At 37.9% G+C, this 21,725-nt stretch overlaps 4 protein-coding genes across 4 annotated transcripts; 2 read left to right on the forward strand and 2 right to left on the reverse strand.

Moving 5' to 3' along the window:
- Window positions 1-491, forward strand: LOC122057196 (auxin-responsive protein SAUR50-like). Its single transcript, XM_042619220.1, has one exon. The coding sequence runs from the start codon at window positions 8-10 to the stop codon at window positions 422-424; it is 417 nt and encodes a 138-aa protein (XP_042475154.1). The 5' UTR covers window positions 1-7; the 3' UTR covers window positions 425-491.
- Window positions 492-8,252: 7,761 nt separating this feature from the next.
- Window positions 8,253-9,023, reverse strand: LOC122057154 (auxin-induced protein X10A-like). The gene has a single exon (XM_042619166.1). The coding sequence runs from the start codon at window positions 9,018-9,020 to the stop codon at window positions 8,613-8,615; it is 408 nt and encodes a 135-aa protein (XP_042475100.1). The 5' UTR covers window positions 9,021-9,023; the 3' UTR covers window positions 8,253-8,612.
- Window positions 9,024-14,189: 5,166 nt separating this feature from the next.
- On the forward strand, window positions 14,190-18,613 carry LOC122058290 (U-box domain-containing protein 14-like). The gene is made up of 4 exons (XM_042620905.1): window positions 14,190-14,844; window positions 16,490-16,606; window positions 16,848-17,261; window positions 17,353-18,613. The coding sequence occupies exons 1-4, from the start codon at window positions 14,569-14,571 to the stop codon at window positions 18,427-18,429; spliced, it is 1,884 nt and encodes a 627-aa protein (XP_042476839.1). The 5' UTR covers window positions 14,190-14,568; the 3' UTR covers window positions 18,430-18,613.
- Window positions 18,614-20,703: 2,090 nt separating this feature from the next.
- On the reverse strand, window positions 20,704-21,712 carry LOC122057303. The gene is made up of 2 exons (XM_042619354.1): window positions 21,257-21,712; window positions 20,704-21,150 (listed from the first exon to the last, which is right to left on the reverse strand). Exons 1-2 carry the CDS (start codon window positions 21,569-21,571, stop codon window positions 20,884-20,886), a joined length of 582 nt encoding a protein of 193 aa, XP_042475288.1. The 5' UTR covers window positions 21,572-21,712; the 3' UTR covers window positions 20,704-20,883.
- Between the last annotated feature and the right edge of the window lie 13 nt (window positions 21,713-21,725).

Here is a 21,725-nt window from a genome sequence, read left to right on the forward strand (position 1 = left end):
CATAGCCATGGCTAAGTCTAGAATCCTTAGTAGGAAGAAGAATGGCATTGTAAAGCTCAAGTTTGTAGTAGAGAAGCTACAAAAGAGCTTCTCACTGCCTAGGAAATCAGCTTTCCATTTTGATAAGCTTGAAGAAATGGGTGACTCATCGCCGGTGCCGGAAGATGTGAAGGAAGGTCACTTCGCGGTGATTGCACACGACCACGGTGAACCCAAGCGGTTCGTCGTGGCATTAAGTTACTTAACGCATCCGGCGTTTTTAAGGCTATTAGAACAAGCGGCGGAGGAGTTTGGTTTCGATCAAGAGGGTACGCTTACCATCCCTTGCCGGTCGACAGAGCTGGAGAGAATACTAACCGGACATTGGGAGAAGGAAGTTAATAATGGCAGTGTCCATAGGATGTCCAGTAAAACTATGGGTTGAAATCGTCTGCAATTCCGATCTCGTACAATTTCGTGCAATACAACCTTTAGACGGTGACACGTGTATTGATACCAATACAATGGTCCAGATCTGGTATAACTAATAAAACATTAAATCAGTGAAAAGACATTTAAATCAGATCTGGACCATTGCATTGGTATCAATACATGTGTCACTCCCTGAAGGTGGTCTTTCACGGAATTGTACAAGATCGGAATTGCAGACGATTTTTTTCCGTAAAACTATGGTGAAGAGTTACTAAAATAAGAATAAAATGTTTCTATTTGAATGATTTATGTGTTAATTAAAGAGCTAGACCTTCTCTATTCTTGTCTTTGTTCATTTTCAAGTCTCTTCTTAATTTGATTGTCTCTAGGGATACTCAATAGTCACCTATAAGGAACAATATTTCACCCTTTGAATGAGCGTTTTTCTGTTCATTTGTATTAAAGAAAAAAAAAAAAGAAAAAAAAAAAGAAAAAGAAAAAGGAAAACCGGTAAAGCAAGCCAGATACATCAATATAAAATAGACAATTTCCCCCACCTTTGGCAAGGCCATCAACAGGAAAAAATTCTAAGGGTCCGTTTGGTATCGTTTCTGTTCCAGAAACACCGTTTCGTATCAAAAACGAAAATTTTAGTTTCTGTGTCAAAACGCAGTTTTTAAACGAAAAAATGGTGTTTCAAAATTTCAGATTTTTATCGGGAATTTTTTTTTTTTTGTAAAATGGAACGAAACTGGGAAGACGGAACTCCATTTTGGAGTTCCATCAAATCTCGTTTTTTCAGTGTTTTTTTTTTCACTTTTTGTTCCAAAAAAACAGAAACAGACCATAAGTGCACCAAACAGAAGATTCCGTTTTTTTCGTTCCAATAGAACGAAAAAACTCCAGAAACGTTTTTTTGGAATGATACCAAATGGAGCCTAACAAAAGAAAAAAAAAAATCCCTTAAGAAACTAAGGGGCCGTTTGATTTTTTTTTTTTTTTCTGTTGTTTATGTGTCTAGAAATAGTAGAAACGATTTTTTCCGTTTCTGTGCTAAGAAACGATTTTTGGAATTGTAAAAAAGTGTTTGATGTTTCTGTTTCCCAAAACGTTTTCAACAGTGTAGTCGGGTCTAAGGCAAGGGTGAAGGCACGACGTTATAGGTATGCAACTCACGAGTGAAGGCATGACGTTGGAGTTGGAGTTGCAGGTATGATGCTTGATGGAGATGAGCTTCAAAGGATTAAGGCAATCCAAAACTGTGAGCTTCGCACAACCAAGATGGAATTGTGGCATCTGGATAGCGACACATTCCAACAATAGGTTGAGGTTGGGGTTTGTCGAGTGAAGTATCGGGTTTTTCAAAATTTTTGTCCCTTTCACTTGTTTCTAGAAACAGAACAACAAGGCACCGTTTGATAAAGTTCCGTTTCTGTGTTTTCTTGTTCCTAGAAATGGAGAAACAATCTAAAAAGCGTTTGATAAAGTTGTTCCGTTTCACTCGTTTTTAGAAACATAAATCAAAATTTATGTCTATTTACAATTCTAGAAACAACTTTGACGAAACTAGTCCGACTTGTTTCGTTGTTTCTAGAAACGAATTTGAAAGGAAAAAAAGTTGTTGTACCCGATAAAACTCTCAACTATTTAAACCTAAAAAGAGGCAACCAGACCTTCTCTCTCTTTTGGGCATCCGATGATACTATTGAGTTTTTTAGTGGCATTATGTTTACAAAAAATGTTTCGGGAAACAGGTTTATTAAACACCAAAAAATCCATTTTTGTTTTTCGAAACATGAAAAACCCTTTTTTACTGTTTTTAGACACAAAAATAGGCATAAATTTCTATTTCTGTTTCCAAAAACAAGTGAAACGAAACAGAAAAATTAAACGGTTTTGGGGGGTTTTTTTTTTTGTTTCTGAACACAAAAAATGAAAAAACACGTTTTCGGAAACAAAATCAAACATGCATAAATCTTAGGACATATGCATCTTTAATCCAAAAAAGAAAGTAACATAATTCACTTTTGCAACAAAATAATACGATCAGATTTCCGACAAACCAGCGTTCCAATAGCCTTTCCCAATATCCTTTGGAATGAGTTTTATTTCAATGCAAAATGTACAATTCTTCACTCAAAGATGATATTCTTAAGAAGTTGATCAATTGTCTCTTAATAATTATTTCAAGTACCACTTTATGCTTTAATGGTCTCAATATATGATGTTGACTCATTACTTTGATAAAAATGCACTTCTTTGCATCTAATAACTTAACTGTTGGAGGACTTTTCTCTCCTTAGACAAAGGAACTGTCCAATCACGCATGCTGTTACATAAATCTATTATGTAGGTTATCAATCATGTGACATGTCAACTACTATAAAAGGGAACAAAATTTTCAACTAAGATATTTGTTTCGGGTTTTGCTAAGGCAAATAGGAACAGAGAATTTTAATTTTAGAGTAATCAAATTGTTACCATTTAACTTGGCATAGAAAAGATATAAATTCAATCTAAAATTATACACTAATAACGCACTTTGATATCATTTGACATCGTTTAATCAAAAGCCCTCTAGATATAGGTTGTCTTATGGTCATAAACTCAGGGCGCGTTTGATAACGTTTTTGTCGTTTCTGTTTTAAGAAACGACAGAAATATAAATTTCCGTTTTTAGAAACAGAAACGGAATTGAAGGTGTTTGATAAGTCATGTTTCTGAAAGTCGATAGTAACCAATGAAAGAATGGCCACGAGTCGTTTCCAAAAACGGCTACTTGTTTCGCTTGCCTGAGTCGTTTCTTGAACCATAAATAGGTAGAAATTTCAATTTCAATTTCTGAAAACAAGTGAAATGAAACAGTTTTATCAAACGTTATTTGTTCCATTTCTACCGTTTCTTGAAATGGCAGAAATGCGTTTCTTAAAACGTTATCAAACGGGCCCTCAGTAGCTACACATTAATAATCTGAGATTATACTCCTCCCCTCATAATGATGCATATTATCCTATCATAATGGCTCACAATTAAAAAACTATTTTTCACCTGTGTGAAGAGAAAGTGAGGAGATTGAATTCCTCTGTGATGCAATAGGACATCTAGCGTGCATCTAGCAGTCAAAAATGCTTAGGCACGGAGTTCAAGAGGGTCGCACGCAGCCTAAGATGTTTCTAGGCATTGAATGCGCATCAAACGCCTTGTTGCGTCAGAGAGAATCCAAGTCCAAAGTGAGGCTATGTTTAGTTATTAAGAAATAAAAACAAATAAATAAATTAATTAAAAAAAGTCAAGAAATGAAATTCTTTTCTTCTCCATTCTTGATAACCAAACAAAGCCTGGCTGTAAAGATAATTTCTACCAAGAAAATGTTTCCGAAATCCATGCTTAAGTACTGACACCTGACCTGTCTTGTCTTTCTAAATAAACGTGGCCGAATATGGTCTTTACCAAGTGGAAGGCCACAGCTCTCCCCTGTGGAGTCATAGTCCATCCAATGGTACTTAAATGGACAGTGATTTAGCACTAAAAGCAATGGGAACTGGGTCCCAATTGGGTTTTGATGTCTCGTACAATTTTTAAAATTTGTGCTTTGGTTTGGCTCATGATCTAGGGATGATATATTGATGAGTAAATTCTACTACTCATAAAGAGACAAAAAATTATATTTAGTCATATTTCATGCATAAACTGGTCGAAGTCTCTACATTTGAGTGTAGGATCTAGCCTATGGCAAATTCAAATTATAAATCACGAAGTAGAGTAGAAAAACACATACCATTCATAATTGATCTCCATAAACTATAATTGTCGATTACCTACGATGTAAATTATGAAAACTCGTGACTTTCTCTCTTTTCCTCTTTATCAATGTATCTTAACAATGAGAATTGTTAAAGTGTTAAACAATAACAAACTAGGATAGAGAGATGATCAAGAACCCTCATTTTGCTTTAGTAGTGTGTTATACTTTTTGTACTGTTCTGGTAGTGTTGGGGCCCTCCTTTGTCTAAAGAGTATCCCTCTGATATTTAGATTTTTTTTTTACAATAAGTTTGATTTTACGTAACGACAAAAAAAATACTTAATCGATTATATATGGGACACAGTAATGGAATAAAATTTTTACACAATTTTCTAATAAGGTGGAAGAAGGAAATCAACTAATGAGATTTTGATGTTTATGTTTATAGGCAATTCATTTGAGCACTAGAATGTGAAAAGAATGGGAGGGTCACCAAAAGAGTCAATTGTGGGTACGTACCACCCATCAATTCAATCTTATGATCAGTCAATTTTCATGAATTGGGCCACAGATAATATAGATCATAAGGGTCCATTCATAACTTACAAATACACGTTTGTTTTATTTGCTTCACCTGATAGAGAAGCCATGAGCTTCCATTGCCTTTCCAATATTTCACCTGTCATGAAATCCCTTGTGTCATCTTTCCATGTTCTTATCTCATCTTCTTGGATATTTCCTCAAACAAGATTGGTATAGCTATCGACATGTATTACTATTACACATTTTCTCCATGTGACAAGTTACTATTGCCACTTTTGTTTCTAGCCAAAGATATTAAAAGATGGCCGTGATGATCCCCACAATGAAAATGAGCATCAAGTGAAGTTGAAAAGTAATCAATTTTGTTGGGGGTCATGATGTCTTGTATTCCTTTAGTTGTTTTTGTGGGTTGATTTTGAAGGGTCGTTAAAATCCTGAAGATCTGAAGCTTGCGTTTTATCTTTGTGATTGGGGCCTCGACGAACTGGCGGTCCATGACAGGGAGAAGCGTGGGGGGGGGGGTTGCCTAAGAAAATCCTTTTAGGGCTACATGGGTATTTCGGTAACGTGCGCCTATGTAGGTTTCAATTTGTAGCCACAATTCATTCTCTGTAATCTCAAAGAAGCATGAGGACGAGCGATTCAAACCGTAATCTCCATTGTTAGTGAAACAGATCTCATCTCAACATGGGCATAGTCACGTAGACTATCTTGCCAAACCACGTAAGTCTTTTTCTTTCATTGTTTAATGGAAAATTTTCTTATTTTCTTGCACCACCCCTAAAAATCTCTATAATTAGGGGTGACCCTTGAAAATGAAAATAATATTCATCGTGCCCTTAATTTGTACCACCGTTAACTTAAAACGTGAAATGACTTTTTTACCTTTCTACTCTCTCTCTCTTCCATCTTCATTCAACTCTCCTTCCTTTTCTAGGATAATCAAAAACTCTAGTCGATCTTGCTGATGCCAATACGCTTCACAACCGCGTTCCTAATCCCTTCAGCGTGTAGACACAGCCCTTTCTGCTCAAGCCCAGATGTAATTCCTAACTTCCATTTTTATCATCTCTTGCATCACAAAAAGGAACTCAGGACTGAAAGGGATAAAATGTTTCTCCGCAAACCTTCAATGATCCGAAATGGTTATACTGTATATGTTAACAATAGTTTGAATCGAAATCATAACCTCTCCAAGAGAAAATTTCTCAACCTTGAGCCAGTAAATCTATTGTATAATCCATGGGATTAAAACACTTAGAGATTAACAAAAGATTATAAATGGCGATGTAACTAGAAAAAGAAAAAGAAAAAGAAAATAAAATTGAAGAACTTACACGCAGAAACACAGCAAGAGATGGATAGGAAACGCGTGCAGAATTTGATGGGGTTTTAGAATCAAAATTGGAAATGACAGGAAAACGGTTTATTTCTATCTTTTCTAACATTAAGCTGCTGCTGGGGTGGCGGAAACTGTTGCAACCGAGTGGCCATAGGCACAGCCACATGTGTGTAGCTGGTTAGGGGTTGTTGCATGGCTTGTATCACCAGACCTTGAAACATGATTAGAAGGGGAATTTACTATCACTTCCCTACACTTTGCTTATATTTACTAAAATTTCCTTTTTATTTATTTTTTTTTTTTTTTACTGATACTCTTTTGCTTTTTGATTTTTACATCTCTTTTTCCCTTGCTCTTTTTAAATACTTAGATCATCCTTCATTTTCACTTGTAACTTATTACACTTTTTTCAAATTGATTGGTTTAAAACATGGTTTGAACCAAATCATTTACAAGTTTTTTCTCATCCAATCATCAAGGATATTGACATAGCTGATGTATCCTTAAAGATATTATTTATTTATTTATTATTATTATTATTATTTTTTTATCTCATCCATCATCACAAATTTAGTAATCTATTTTTTTATCGGTATTAGATTGGTATCAATCTCAGCCAATCTAAAGGATAAAAAAAAAATTAAAAAAACATGTGCTGCCCGATTAGATAACACTTGACAGGATACATATAAGTCAAGTGTAGGGGAGTGATAGTAAATTCCCCTAATTAGAAACCTCGCAAGGGTTGAATTCCTCATCTGAGCCAGAACTATTCAATCTCTTAAGCGATTGGTGTGCTTTTGCATTGTTGTTGGCGTCATCGACCATGGACGAGCATTTGCGCTTAAGGGTTGAATTTCAATGGTTTTTGATTGCGTTGTTGGTGCAACCAGAAAGGAAATGAGCAATTGTGGACAAGTTTCTACAATGAGTCATCTTCCTCGAGGCTCCACGGTCCTCTGATCCGATCCATATCTTTCCTTGAAGAAGCCATGGATGATTGGCAGAATTTGATTCTCAATTCACTGTTCAAAACCCTAACCGTAGACTGCAAGATCAAGGTCAAGGGTATAAGGGTGAGTTTATATATCCATAAGGGTAGTTTGGCCATTTAGATAATATGAGACTACTGACATCATCACTAACAAGTTAATTCTAACGGAATGTATTTATTAAAAATTTTCTGATGAAAATGAGGTATATACGAACTCTTATTTTCATTTTTGAGGGTCACCCCTAATTATGGAAATTTTTTGGAGTTGGTACAAATTTTTTTTTTTATTTAATTATTTGTTTGCGATTTCCATTCATAGGAAAGGCTTAATTGGGTTGCATATGAAAAGATGGGAAAGACCAAATTCGATGTCAAGCTTTAGCGTCATTTGACCATTTTTAGCCCTTCTTGTATGAATAAGATAACACTTGACAGGATACATAGCTTGCTTATTGTTTAAACATTTTGATTTAATCTGCCAATGTTGACATATGTCACTGCAAGTAATTTGCTTATCAGCGATGGTAATTATTGCCGCTGAATATTAAAAAAAAAAAAAAAATGCCCCAATTTGATTGGGAGCAGTTTACTTATCACTAGAATTTCACCACAAACTGCCTCACATCAATTTAACAACAGTCAGAAACTGCCTTTCCTCAGTTTGAATCTTGCCGTTAACTTTAAGGCTATGTCATTCTAAGATGTCACTAGGATCTTATCAATATCCATAAATGATAAATCATCGATCAAACTGCCAACCAGGGTTGTAACATTTAGCAACAATAATATGTAGCCGCTACTAAAACCACAAATTTAGTAACGATAATCATCGCTACTAAATATCATTATTTATTATTAAATATTACATAAAATCTTACTTTCAACACGCCAGTAACAATAATGGTTTTTTTTTGGATAAATCTCAAGAAAGTCCTACTATTAATGAAATAGTACTTATGTTATTAAATGCCTTAATTAGAAGGAGGTGTTACCATTGTTAGAAAGTAATTTCTAGTAACATGGTAAAAGTTAAAAACGATTGTTTTATTAAAAAAAAAAAAGTCCATGTTACTATATCTATTGAAATATAATGCTTCACTATTTGTCTCCTTGACACCCATCTAGTTGCTCGTAGGCCCTCGTTTAAGAAATAATTACTTTAATAGGTTAACACCCTTTGTTTTATTTATTTATTATTTTTGTGGGGGAGGGGAGAGTTGGTTGGGGGAAAAAAGGGGGAGAACAATAGAAGAAGACACCTAGTTGTAATTGAAGTTTTCAAACTATGATTATTGTATGGGCCTTTGGAAAGTCATGGCCCAATAAACATTGTTCCTAGATTGAATTTCTGCCTTGTGTGGAAAAGAAATCCCTCTTCACAAGCCCAGTACCTTAGGACCCCTAAAGTCTCATTTTTGGAGACTACATGAAATTTTAGAATTGAATTCCAAACTACTACATACAATTCACTTGATTCTTAGCAATTACATGCTTCATATTTAAATATAGACTTGAATTCTAAACCCTTCTTCAGGTCAGAGTCCAAGGAACAAATAAACAAGTAAAAATGGAAACTGTCAAGGAACTACTACTTCCCCTCTAGCACCACCACTATCCTTTCTCTGGTCTTCAAGAATTCTTTGGAGATCATCAGGCCGGCAAGGGACGGCGATCGCGCCGTGTTGTTCGAACCCAAATTCCTCCTCTGCTTGCTGCAACATCCTCAAGAACTCTGGGTGAGTCAAGTAACCCAGATCAACAACAAACCTCTTTGTCTCACCACCATCCACTGCAAACACCACAAACTGACCTTCCTTCACATCTTGTGGCACCTCCATGGAAGAACCCAATTCTTCATAATCATCATCCCATCTTCTTATTAGTGGGAGAGAGAGACTCCTTTTTAGCTTCTCCATGATAATCCTGAGGATTACCAGTCCTCCCTTCCTCAAAATCTCTCTAGAACCCTTGGCCATCTCATTCATATAATAAGGATGTGAAGAGCTCCATATGAAAACCATGATTTTATAGATGGGAAAGAGAAGCATGAAGCAGTCCAAAGCCATGAGGTTGATGAGACTGTACATGAGACCAAACCATGTGTTCAATCCAACATGTCAACTTTAGTTTTCCATTTTCAGTAATAAAAGAATCCATTTTCCACCATCTCATTTGCTTCCATATTAAATCCATCAAGTAGAAAATTAGAATGGTCAATTTTCAAAAACTACAAACACCTAATCTATCCATGACTCTTGGATCATTCTTGAATGGACCACTCTAAGGTTGTCCAAATGGAATCATTTTCACAATTTTGATGTTCCACATGGACCATAGCTTTCAGGTGTTGAAGCAAGTCTGATTTGGGCATGAATCAATCCGCATCAACCAGTACTGTACTAAAGCCAATTATATGACATGTTAATATCAAAAGAAAATCTATCTAATATGTAATGTTGGGGTTATGATGTCTTGTATTTTGTTGCTTGCGAAAGTGGGCTAATTTGGAAAAGTGTCAAGAGGCCAGATGTTTCGAGGCTCGGAGGAATAAACCCACCCTTTGCATTATCATTGTTACTAGTGGGTCCATGTGGGGGGGTTGGGACCCCCGAGAAATTTGTTTATGAACTATATATTTGTAGTGAAGATTTTTTATTTTTATTATTAACTTTTTTTTTGGTAAGCAATCTGAAAGAGGTATAAAGATGAACGGTTATAACCCTATTTCTATTGATAGTGGAACAAATCTAATCTCACCGTGGACATAGAAAATCTATAGAAAATCTTGTCGAACCACACAAATCTTTGTGTGCGATTATGTAATTGTTGTTTACGATTTCCATTCGTTTTGTGCATTGCTTCTACATGTAAATGGCACTAGTGTTGGGTGATTTTTGTACTGAGGCTTTGTTTCCTCACAAAAGTTGCAAATATAGATGTGATATGGTTTGTATATGTGATTTAGAGTGTGGACTGAGGACTTTACACGTAAAAATAAGTTATTAACAATGAATTTGAAGTTTCACCAAAGGAGGCTGATATGGGTGCGTCCACATCTCTGCTATAACTTTTGGTTCAACCATACAAGAGTTTGGCCTATGTCGTTTTAGTTTTTGAGAGAGGGTTTTCCAAGCAAGCGATATAGAAGACTGCAAAGATGTCAATTTCAGGCTCGCACCGGTAGGCCCAGTCAAGTTCGACACATTTATGGCTCGACTTGGACCGGCCCGATTATTAAATGTGTCGGGCCTAAGGTTGGCCCATTTATAAATAGGTATTACACGTTGTAAGGGTAAAGCCCGATGGGCCTCCCAACCAGTCTGGCCCGTTTACAAGCTCGACTAGGACCAACATGTTTTGCTCGACCATTTATAAGGGTATTTTGATTTTTTGGGACAGAATAGGATATATATTGATATTTTTATCACTTATTGACTGTAATTAAGTGTAATATCTTTTCAAAATTGTTGAGGATTTAACAAAATAAATTAAAGTATTTTAAATCTAAGAAAAGCAAAGACTGTTTAAGGTTTAAGGCCCGATTATAGCCTGATTAGCCCGATTAAAACCTGGAACCCGATCGAACCCGGCATGAGGCCGACTCATTCCTTAAATAAGTAGATCATGGTCCAAGGACATAGGTTGGCCAGGTCCGGCTAGGCCCGACCGAGACCGGCCCGACCCTACTGATTGACACCCTAAGAGAACACCAATTAGGTATAAAATAGTATTAGAGAGCAGCAAGGTATTTTCAGTGTGTATGAGAGAGAGAGAGAGAGGTGCTTGTGTAACATGCCTCTGTGGCTCAGAAAACATTTTTCCATAATTATTATAGCAGTGTTTTGGTTGAGGGTAAAATGTAGTTAGATTATTAAAATAATTTGATTTTGCACCTTGCACCTTTCATCAATATTTTAATCATGGAATCGGATGCTTCAGACTTTATCATTGTATTTGTTATGATTTATAATTCTAAATAAATGATTATTCTGCAAATCAACAATTTAAAAATGTTAAAATATAATGGTTGAATTGTATTATTTCAATTAGAATATATTAGAAACTCATGATGGTTTGCTCATATAGATTAGATTGTATCATTGTGTTTGTCATAAATTTAAAATACTAAATGAATGATCAAGATTCAAAACAAATTTTTGAAAATGTTAATTAAAACATTATTGTTGAATCTTATCATTTCCATTAAAATCCTTTTGAAGCTATTGATCGTGTTAGTTTTTCAAATCAAACTGTACCCTAAAAGCCATGATTTAGAATGCTAAATGAATGATCATGATTTAAATTGAAGATAAATAAAAAAAAATGGTGATATTAAACTATACCCTTTCAACTGAAATCTTTTTAATAGATACAGGAACTTGGGATTTGTGATCATTTTTTCATCATCATATGTAAAATACCTCCTTAATACTATTTGTGCTTAGGTACCCTAATTATTTCTAAAATGTTAGGCACCTTATTTGAGCACAGTTTCATTAAATTTGGTACCTCAAATGTATTACACACATTAAAAAAAAAAATGATAATAATAATAATATTATTATTATTCATATTAATATTAATAAAAAATAAATAAAAGGTGCATTGGGGACTTTGGGTTCTATTGATTCGTAAGGTTTCAAACTGATTTAAGCTGCCATGTGAAAAAATGGTGTGGAGCGATGCACCAATTTCTTGTTTAGGCTAATAAAGTATACCAAATTATCTCCATTACGCCTGGCCCCTCTGGAATTGGAGGAGTTTTCAGAGATTCTCATAGAAGGTTTATTTCATCTTTTACTGAGGTTTTTTTTTTTTTTTTTGTTAACCAAGGTGTCCAGGTGCGCACCTCGACTAATCCTCGGGAAGATTAGCACAACAATCCACCACCACGGTCTCCACTTAAATCGTAGATACTCAAATGAAAAATCGAACCGAGGACCAAACGCTTTACAGAGTTAATTAGCATATCTTATTTAAATGTTGCAAGGCTCTCGCAATTCGTTAAGCCCTTCTAATTGCTTCCTTTATACTCATCGTGTTGTTAGAAACGATATTATAATTGGGAGTTCTATTCTCTTTGGGTTCTCTGTACAAGTCCTCTATGGCGCATGATTTCTAGTATAATTGACGGTTGATCACTGGTTTCTTGGGTTCTATTATAGCTTTCAGATTCTTTTGATTTAGTTAGGTGTTCTACTCCTCCTCTGTATGTTCCTCTGTATGTTCCTCTGTTGCTTTAATATAAGCATATTTCTCCCCCCAACCGAAGAAAGAGCACCAAAATTCATTTGACGATGTGGGTGATCCAGATAGACTCAGAGCCATTTAACCCTCCACAAGTCCACGTGGATGTGAAGTGCATAAAATCAGCTTGACAGTCGATGGGCACTGAAGAATTTGTTGGTAGGAATTTTTCAATTAAGAACATGTATGAATCCCGTCCTCACACAACTGGTAATACATACGAGATTCTTATCAGATTCTTTTTTATACACACACAATATGTGTACTTATATTTATATACTGGAATCACATCTCTGATAACATACAATGTAACGACCATATGAACAAGATGTCTTGTCCTATCCCTAATCGAGAATATTTTGAGTGAAAACACATGGAACAACTTTCAAACCCAATAAATAAATCACATGCATAAATAAAATTAAACAGTCATATTAATAAACTGGGGTTGATAACACACATATCCAACAGAATTAACTCTCCATAACTCTTCATGGTGACCGTGACGGTTACAGAAAGAGATTCCACGATGACAGTTACAAATTTGAAGATTGAACATCCATTAATGACTTTGAGGTCTGGTTGTCACTGGGATAAATAGAAGAAAAATATTAAGAAATGCAGGTCAATACTTCACATTATAAACCTATTGTTCTTTTATTCTCGAACTCATATTGTTGTTTGCCTAGATCCCACGATACCTGAGTATAGATTCCACCTCACGCTCTCTCCCATCATGAGTAATTGGATAAGTGTGCCAATTTAGAATCCAAACGGATAACAAGAATTGCAATTGATGGCCACTCCTTCATTCCTTACTTCATTTTATCAGCACTAGTTCTTCTGAGTTAGTCCAAGTGGTGGCATTGTCGAGCTTTAATCACCTTGATCACCTTGCCTGAGTAAGTACTTCGAGAAATCCTCTGATTTCTGATTCATGAATTTTTTTGTTGAGTTATGTTAGAAAGATTGAATTTGATCATGTGGACTGCATCTTCATGAGTTTGCAATTGTTTCAGTAGTTTATTTTCATTAAAAATCAAATTTGAATGAAATCAAATAAAATAAAATCAAACCACGTTTGGTTCAGTATCTTTATTTTTTTTATAAAATAAAGGTAAAAGTGATCCATCTGCCTTGATCCGATCCGATTCAAAACGGTATCGTATATCGATTACTAAATCCTTAATCCTTGGTGTGCAGTGTTGTCTTCAGTGACAGAGAGAGAGAGAGAGAGAGAGAGAGAGAGAGAGAGAGGAACCACGTCATATTCACGGGGGACATCGCGCGTGAATCGACACGTGGTCTTGATACGATAGAGTCGTGGTTCATGACAGACCCAGTCCCAAGTCTCGGCCCCATCTGACAACCGTCCGTATGGAATAAATGAAGGCGCCAATCTGACAGTCATCACACGACTTCGACATCTTCCCTTTCTCTTCCACGTTTTTTGACTGAATCCACAAAAGTCGCTGAAGCGGTCCGTGGCGGCAAATTGGGCAATAACTGCAATGATTGGACTTGTGGGCCCCACTTACAGATTTTCTTGATTGTGGATTTGACGGAGCAAACATCCCCGTGTCGGCCAGTCCACGACTCCTTGTTTGCTTAGTTGGCTAAAAAGTAATCAATCCACGTCATCATTACGTCACCCATCCACATCAGTTGCCGTTAGTCCACACACCGTCTTTCGTTAATCTTTTAACGTTGAAACGATTGCCGTTAGTCTACCCACTTCCCGCGTTTTCAGAATCGAGTTGAGGGATTGTCAATCATCCAATAAGAATCCAATATTTGGAATGTACAATGATGAAATTTTTAATGTTCTCACTGTCATTCTGTCCTATGAAAACCCAAGAATACCCTCAATCTCAATCCGACTTCGTAGTTCAACTCTGACTGAAGAACAGGTAAGAGCAATTTGTGCCAGAAAGAATAGGTCTGTAGTCTCTGGTCTCTGGTTCATGGCTTCAAAGCTAGCGAAATTAATGGAAGACTTCTGAAGGATCTCCCTTTGATCTGTGTCTTTCTTCTCTTTGATCTTACTTTGTGTCATATTCTCAATTTTTTTCCTGTTTCTGTTCAATTTTATCCATTTCATCTCGACGTTCTTGCGGGGTTCTCAGAGGTTCTTCGTCTTTGTTCTAATGGCGGCATAGGTGTTTTCAAACAGGAATCTCTTAATTGAACTATTTTCCTCATCTGGGCTTCTTGTTGTAGCTTTCAATTTGTAAAAAAAAAAAAAAAAAATTAGGGTTTCTTTTGTTGTTCAATTTGGTGCCCTAAATGGGGCCGATGGAAGAATCGACGGAGGTGGTGGATCAATTGGTTGAGCTTATCAGGGAGATGCATGAATTTCCCGAATGCCGTAATACATCAAAGAAGATGTACAATAATTTCGTGAGGAGAGTGAAGCTGCTAAGCCCGCTTTTTGAGGAGCTGCAGGATAGTGAGGCGTCCCTTGGAGAGGAAGAAATTCGAGCTCTTGTGTCGCTCAAGGTTGTTTTGGATTCTGCTAAGGAGCTTCTTCGATCGGTCAATGACGGGAGCAAAGTCTATCAGGTTCTTCTCTTGTTCACTGCTTGTTATTTTATTCTGTTATTCTTGTGATCTTGTCAAGCCTATCAAATTTAGAGGTTTATCTCATTATTTTGGCCTCAATGTTGTTTATTTGGGTGAGAAAATTGGAAAAAGAACGTGGATTTGGGGTTGACAAGCAGGTTACTGGAGCTTAATTTTCTGAGTAAGTGACATGGGGATGATCGAGAACTTCATCATCCTAAGTTAGAGGGATCGGGACATGAGTTTGCAGCTTTTAGGCCTTTCTAGGACATACTAATGCTAATGAACTTGATTTCATCTTCTAGTTATCTTAGTATGTTTTTGGACTGCAATGATTTTGAATATAATTGCTTGTGAATTTGTAATTGATGAAAGGAAGTAATAGAAATATCAAGAGATTCTGCTGCTTGGGACTCAACTGTTAACATGATTCTGCCTTCTCGATTTTCCACGTTGCTATAGCGGTTTGGCATTGGAGATGGCTAAGAGATTAGTTCTTGATGTATTCTTAAGTCAATAGTTCCAAAATTAGATTTCAGTCTCCTTGTGCAGACAGGGTTTGGATCTACCACCATGAAACAAAAGGAGAATTGATGTCTTCCATTTTTTGAGCTCGAACATCATTTGGATCTAGTTAAGAACTTATTTTGGCTTGGACTTAAATGGTTTTCCTTGGAAGAATTCTCATCTAATATTATGAGGATGATATACCATAAGGGTCCTTGTGGCTGCATTAACTACATGGTACCATTTCAAATGATAGTAAAGCAGAAACTAATCATTTTGTGCAAATTAAACCACATTGTAAATACTCTTATCTACTATAAGAATTCATGCTTATATCCGAGCTTTGATCCAAGTTCACCTAAATAATTCACATGAAATGGCTTTCCAACCCCTGCCATTCTAAATATTCCCATCCCTTTTAGTGCATTAAATCTGCAAATCCATGGTGGACTTATTTCGCATGAAATGCCTTTCCATCATGGCTTTCCAATACTTGTTCTTCTAAGAATTCCCAGTTCTTCTGGTGCATTGAAATGCCTTTCCATCATGGCTTTCCAATACTTGTTCTTCTAAGAATTCCCAGCTCTTCTGGTGCATTGAATCTGCAAATCCATGAAAGACTCATTTTGCATAATGCCTTTCTAACACCTGTCCTTCTCGGCATGCCCTTCTCTTCTAGTGCATTAAATCTACACAATGCTGCTGCAGTGCTGCTCCTCATTAATGCAGCCATTAAATCTCCATTGAACATGGTTAAATGATATCAGTTGAATTTCCTTCACCTCATCTCCTCTTGGTGCTTCCCCTTAGTTCCCATGTATAGATTCACTTTTAATTTGATCATTGTCTTGTTTCTGATCTTTCAAACCGTCCATATATAAATCATCTTCATCAGCAGCACTTACTATATGTATGTGTCATTTAATGATTTTCCCCATAAAGCATTCATCATATTTCAGTCACCTTATATAATTTTCCTATTAATTTATGTGTTCAGTTCTTATAGATACACACTATGCAGTATGCGTCTCTTTCTCTCTCCCTCTTTCTGAAAAACTGCAAACACACACTATTTTGTTTAATTCCCTCCAGAAAGTCAATTTGAGCTGATTCTGTAAGACATAATTACATGTTGCAGGCTTTGAGGAGCGATAAGATTGCAGGTGAATTCCACAAGGTGACAGAAAAAATTGAGATAGAATTGAGCAAATTTTCCTATGACAAATTTGATTTATCAGAGGAAGTTCTAGAACAGGTAAGTTTTCGATCTATTGGTTATTAAAGTATTTTGACCTGCTGTTCTCCAGCAGTGATTCTTTTCACTTTTGGGTCTTACTAAGGTTTTCTAGAACTTCTTCTATAGAGAGCTTGCTGTTTAGTTCACATTAAGCTTTCATCTTTAAAACATCATTAAACAGCAATTTAAAATTGAACTGTGGATTGATCAGATTTCAAAATTCTGAGGTTCACTTTACCTGGTTTTTGTCACCTGCTAGATTGAACTAGTGCACGCTCAATTCAAGAGGGCAAAAGATAGAATGGATACTCCTGATTTACAACTGCACTTTGATTTGTCCACGGCACTAAAAGATAAAGATCCTGATCCAGCCATTCTAAGAAGGCTCTCAGAAAAGCTACAGCTCAGGACTATCAACGACCTCAAGAGGGAATCATTTGCTCTGCATGAAATGGTTATATCCAGTGGTGAAGATCCAGGGGACTTGCTTGAGGAAATGTCACTTTTGCTCAAGAAGGTAAAGGACTATGTATTTATGGGGTACCCAGAAGCAGACGCCTCTGAGAGTGAAAAGAGCTCGGTGAGACATGGATCTCCTGTGATCCCAGATGATTTCCGGTGCCCAATATCTCTTGAATTGATGAAAGACCCCGTCATCGTCTCCACTGGACAGGTTTAAAATTTAAACCCCCCATTGTTTCAAAACTGTTTTGTCTATTATCTTCCATCTGTGCTCACCAATTTGCCTTGTTTTTGCTTTGCAGACTTATGAGCGGTCCTGCATTCAGAAATGGCTGGATGCTGGGCACAAGACTTGTCCAAAGACACAGCAGACGCTGGTCCACACAGCCCTCACGCCAAACTATGTCTTGAAGAGTCTCATTGCACAATGGTGTGAGAACAACGGTGTTGAGCTACCCAGGAAACAAGGGAGTTCTAGAAATAAGAAGTCAGGAAGCTGTGTTTCAGACTCTGATAGAACTGCTATTGATGTCTTGCTACACAAATTGACGAACAGGAATATAGAGGAACAGAGAGCAGCTGCTGGTGAGCTTCGGCTTTTGGCAAAGAGGAATGCAGATAACAGAGTATGTATTGCGGAGGCAGGAGCCATTCCCCTTCTTGCAGCATTACTATCCTCCCCTGATCCTAGGACGCAGGAGCATGCAGTCACAGCGCTTCTCAACCTTTCCATAAATGAGGCCAACAAGGGAAGCATTGTAAATGCTGGAGCAATACCTGCTATAGTGGATGTGCTCAAAAATGGAAGCATGGAAGCAAGGGAAAATGCTGCTGCCACACTTTTCAGTCTTTCTGTGATAGACGAGAACAAGGTTGCAATAGGTGCTGCAGGGGCTATTCCAGTTCTTGTCGATTTGCTCTGCCAAGGAAGCCCAAGAGGCAAGAAAGATGCTGCCACCGCAATTTTTAACCTCTCATTATATCAGGGAAATAAGGTGAAGGCAGTGAGGGCAGGGATCGTAGCACCACTGATGAGACTGCTGACAGATGCTGGTGGTGGGATGGTGGATGAGGCACTCGCTATACTAGCCATCCTTTCTAGTCATCATGAAGGGAAAGTAGCAATTGGTCAGGAAGAACCAATCCCAGTTTTAGTGGAGGTGATGAGGACTGGTTCCCCACGCAACCGAGAGAATGCTGCTGCTGTTTTGTGGTCTCTCTGCACTGGTGACATGCAGCATGTCGAAACTGCAAGGGAGCATGGGGCAGAAGAGGTACTTAAGGGACTGGCAGAGAATGGCACTGACAGGGGCAAACGAAAAGCTGGAAATCTTCTGGAGCTCCTGCATCGCACAATTGATGCAACCACTTCAACATGAAATTTTTTGTAACGAGGACACAGCTTTATGAAATTCTAATGTTTTGCAAGGTGATTCATATACAAAGGGATGTATAGAGATGAATGATAAGTGTAAGGTTGTAGAGTGTGTTGTTATAATGTTGTTTCTAGGCAGGTAGATACATCTTTGGGCAAGTAAAATGACATATCTTATTATTTCAAAATCGATTATACGTCTGGATTCAACAAATAGAAGAGGAAAATGTCTGATACTGGAGAAAACAGCGGACTATGCTCAGGAGAAAGTGAAATGCGCATGTCCTGCTAACATATTCACATTATGATTCATAATTCTGATTAGCATGGCCCCAGCAAAAGGAAGACACACACTAATGGTTTTTTTTATCTTTTTTATGCTAACGATGGGTATCCAGGCCTTAGGCCTGATTAGTCCTGCGCTCCCATACTGACCCTAGAACCGCATGGACCAGGTCAAATCGTGGTTGAATGAGAACCATTTAATTTTTACTGAAAGCAGTGAACTCTGAAGAGCACTAAACAACCCGTGTGAGTGGCCCCAAGGAGGTAAGAGGAGTCAAACTCAAAATCACATGCTTTCTGAGGTGAAGGTCCCTTGCTAACTCAGCTACCCCCTTGGGGTTACACACACTAATGGTTCACTTGCCAATGATTAACCAGGATAATGGACAGCATTAGCAGCATGATAATTAGCCTTTCTAGTTTCAGCACTGTACCATATGAGAATCTGCATAGTCTGTTTTGTGACTATTTGTTTGGAGGCATGTGTATCATTTGAATGTTTGTACAGGTTTATAAGAAATGGACAACCAGAGTTGTTAGCAAAATGATCTTAGCCTATCTTTCATTTTGGCATTATAACATTACACAATAATTAGAGGGCGGGCCTTGGCGTAACAGTGAGGATGCCTATTGCAACCTGGCGGTAAGATTATAAAAATAGCCTCTCTGTTGGGGGGTATGGTGGGGTACATCTGCCCCTCCCTAGACCCTACAATAGTGAGAGTCTTGTGCACTGGGTGCGCACCTTTTTAAAAATAGTATACAAGAATTCGATGAAGTCAAAAGCCTAAATGTCAATGATTTGCCGGGAATTAGTTTGTGTGATAGAAGCATCGTTTGTGTGATGAGGGAAGGTTATTAAACTCCAATCGTGATCTGGATTGGTTTCAGCTGATTCTAATTTCAATTCTTAAAACCCAACATCGATCGACCACTATGGATTAGCCGGAATCAGGATCGGACTGAACTGATTCCAATTTTTGAAACATTGTGTTGAGGACAATAGGACATACATTTTTTTCATTTTCTTTTTTCCATAAAAAATTCCTCGATGGCAAAATTTACATTGAAAGGTCACAATAGAACCTAGAGACATGGTAGATTAAAATTGCATGTATCTATTCTATTTATGTTAAGTTTGTCTCGAATTCTTGACCCGTTTTGAAGATTCCCGCTCCAACATATTTTGGTGGCGACCTGAATGAGAAGTTTTCTAAGATTTGTGATGGAAACAGAGGGGTTGGACCGATAGGCCCAAGCCCAGAGCCCAGCACTGATCTAGTATGGGAGTGCGGGGGCGTTCGATCGAATTGACCGTGACCCGTGACTTGAAGTATAATTTACTGTTGTTTTATTGAGAAAGTCATTGTGTTTTGGAGGTTTTTCAAGTTAGGATTTCAGGATGAGTTTTCTCAGCACTGTTTGGGTGTAATCTCTTTTCTGCATAGTGAAAACATCTTCTTCGCCCAAGAACGTAGCACACCACCGGTTTGTGAACCTGGTAAATCTCTATGTTGTGCGGATTTATCTTGATTTATTTTTCGTATTTTTCTTGGCGTTTGCTATAACAATTTAAAAGACTCTTCATAATTGGATTCCTGAACGGATTGGCTCCATTAATCATCATTGGTGTGAAATGCTCTAAACAGAGGAACTTCTTTTATCGGTTTGGGTGCTCTGATTTCATTTGATAGGCATGCTGTATTGTGGGCCGCTTGCAGTATGAGGCGACCAACAGAACCTCTTTGTGGTTTCGAAACTGTTTTCCCCTCTTTTTTCAAGCAAATTTCTCATCTTCTTTTTAGAACTAAGAAGAGATATCTTACTAACATAATCACCAACTAACCTTCGCAGATACTGAAATTATCTTCCTGGTGTGCAATGCTGTGTGACCAAAGGGTAGAAGACGAGAGGATCTGTTCATCACTGCAGACACACATACGAAAATAGTTTCTTACTTCACCAGATTGGTTTTGATCGTTGTACTTGGGAGTAATGGAAGCGGCTAATTAACTTCATTAATGGCAAAACTCCTCATTAAATAGGTTTCGTTGCGCACAGCCATGAACATTTTTATTGAAACAGATCCAGTCATCATTTACGTTTCTAATAAAAAGTTGAGAAAGAAAAATAACCACGGGATCATATCATCTAAGAATGAAGAGGAATATTATCAAACAGTTTGTCTGCGGTCGAAGCCTGGGCCAGGAGCTTCGTCTGACGGGAAGACTTGGAGAGAGGTGACCATGGCATCGGGAGGACCACGCCTGCAACGCTGCTCCATCTCATTGACGGAATCGGGATGGCCGGAGAAGAGGGCCTCGACGGAGCCGTCCCTCTTATTGCGCACCCATCCTCTGAGTCCCAATTGTTTCGCGTTCTCCACCGTCCAGTTCCTGTAGAACACCCCTTGCACCCTCCCCTTAATCATTGCCCTCACCTGCGATGAAAACCCATCCAAAATATTCATGGGATCATTTCTCAGTATCGGTTTTTACTAACTGGCGCCCGGGGGGGGGGGGGGGGGGGAGTTAAAAATCTCCTACCGTCTTAGTGGGATTTGATGGTGGTGGCGGATCCGTCGCAGAAGCAGCGGCGGAGGCCGCGGCACTGTTTGTGTTGCCGGAGAACATCGACTTTGACCAAGAAGAGGAAGAAGGATGCAGCACAAGAAAAGGGAAGGTGGAAGTTCGGAGAGTAGGAGAACGATGGAGCGAACAGTGAAGAGGAAAGAGATCAGCGTTAATTGTACAAGCCTTCCATAGACATCTCCTCGTCTCTGGATAGTTCCCGATTCCAACTAATCCTCCAATCGAGTTCCTTAACTGCGTCGTGATCGCGACCCTCCCAGCCCGACACATTTGCTTCAGCTCTCTCTCTCCCTCTCTCTTAGACTCGTAGTTGGCTTTCTAATTCTAGGCCATTCGTCCTTCGTGAGAACCTAATGAAGTAACGGTCGGTCAAAAGACCTACTTAGTTAAGAGCCTCAAGACACGCCCACCCAGCCCTTGTCAC

This window comes from Macadamia integrifolia, chromosome 12, assembly GCF_013358625.1.
Source record: "Macadamia integrifolia cultivar HAES 741 chromosome 12, SCU_Mint_v3, whole genome shotgun sequence".
Lineage (NCBI taxonomy): Eukaryota > Viridiplantae > Streptophyta > Magnoliopsida > Proteales > Proteaceae > Macadamia > Macadamia integrifolia.

What these genes read in the sequence shown, in the direction of transcription:
- LOC122057303 (XM_042619354.1), bottom strand. Translation starts at nt 21,571, where the DNA reads ATGTGTCGGGCTGGGAGGGTCGCGATCACGACGCAGTTAAGGAACTCG. An exon ending in CATCAAATCCCACTAAGACG is followed by an intron (nt 21,151 to 21,256) that starts GTAGGAGATTTT and finishes TTTTCATCGCAG; the next exon opens with GTGAGGGCAATGATTAAGGG.
- LOC122057196 (XM_042619220.1), top strand. Translation starts at nt 8, where the DNA reads ATGGCTAAGTCTAGAATCCTTAGTAGGAAGAAGAATGGCATTGTAAAG.
- LOC122058290 (XM_042620905.1), top strand. Translation starts at nt 14,569, where the DNA reads ATGGGGCCGATGGAAGAATCGACGGAGGTGGTGGATCAATTGGTTGAG. An exon ending in ACGGGAGCAAAGTCTATCAG is followed by an intron (nt 14,845 to 16,489) that starts GTTCTTCTCTTG and finishes TACATGTTGCAG; the next exon opens with GCTTTGAGGAGCGATAAGAT. An exon ending in CAGAGGAAGTTCTAGAACAG is followed by an intron (nt 16,607 to 16,847) that starts GTAAGTTTTCGA and finishes GTCACCTGCTAG; the next exon opens with ATTGAACTAGTGCACGCTCA.
- LOC122057154 (XM_042619166.1), bottom strand. Translation starts at nt 9,020, where the DNA reads ATGAATGAGATGGCCAAGGGTTCTAGAGAGATTTTGAGGAAGGGAGGA.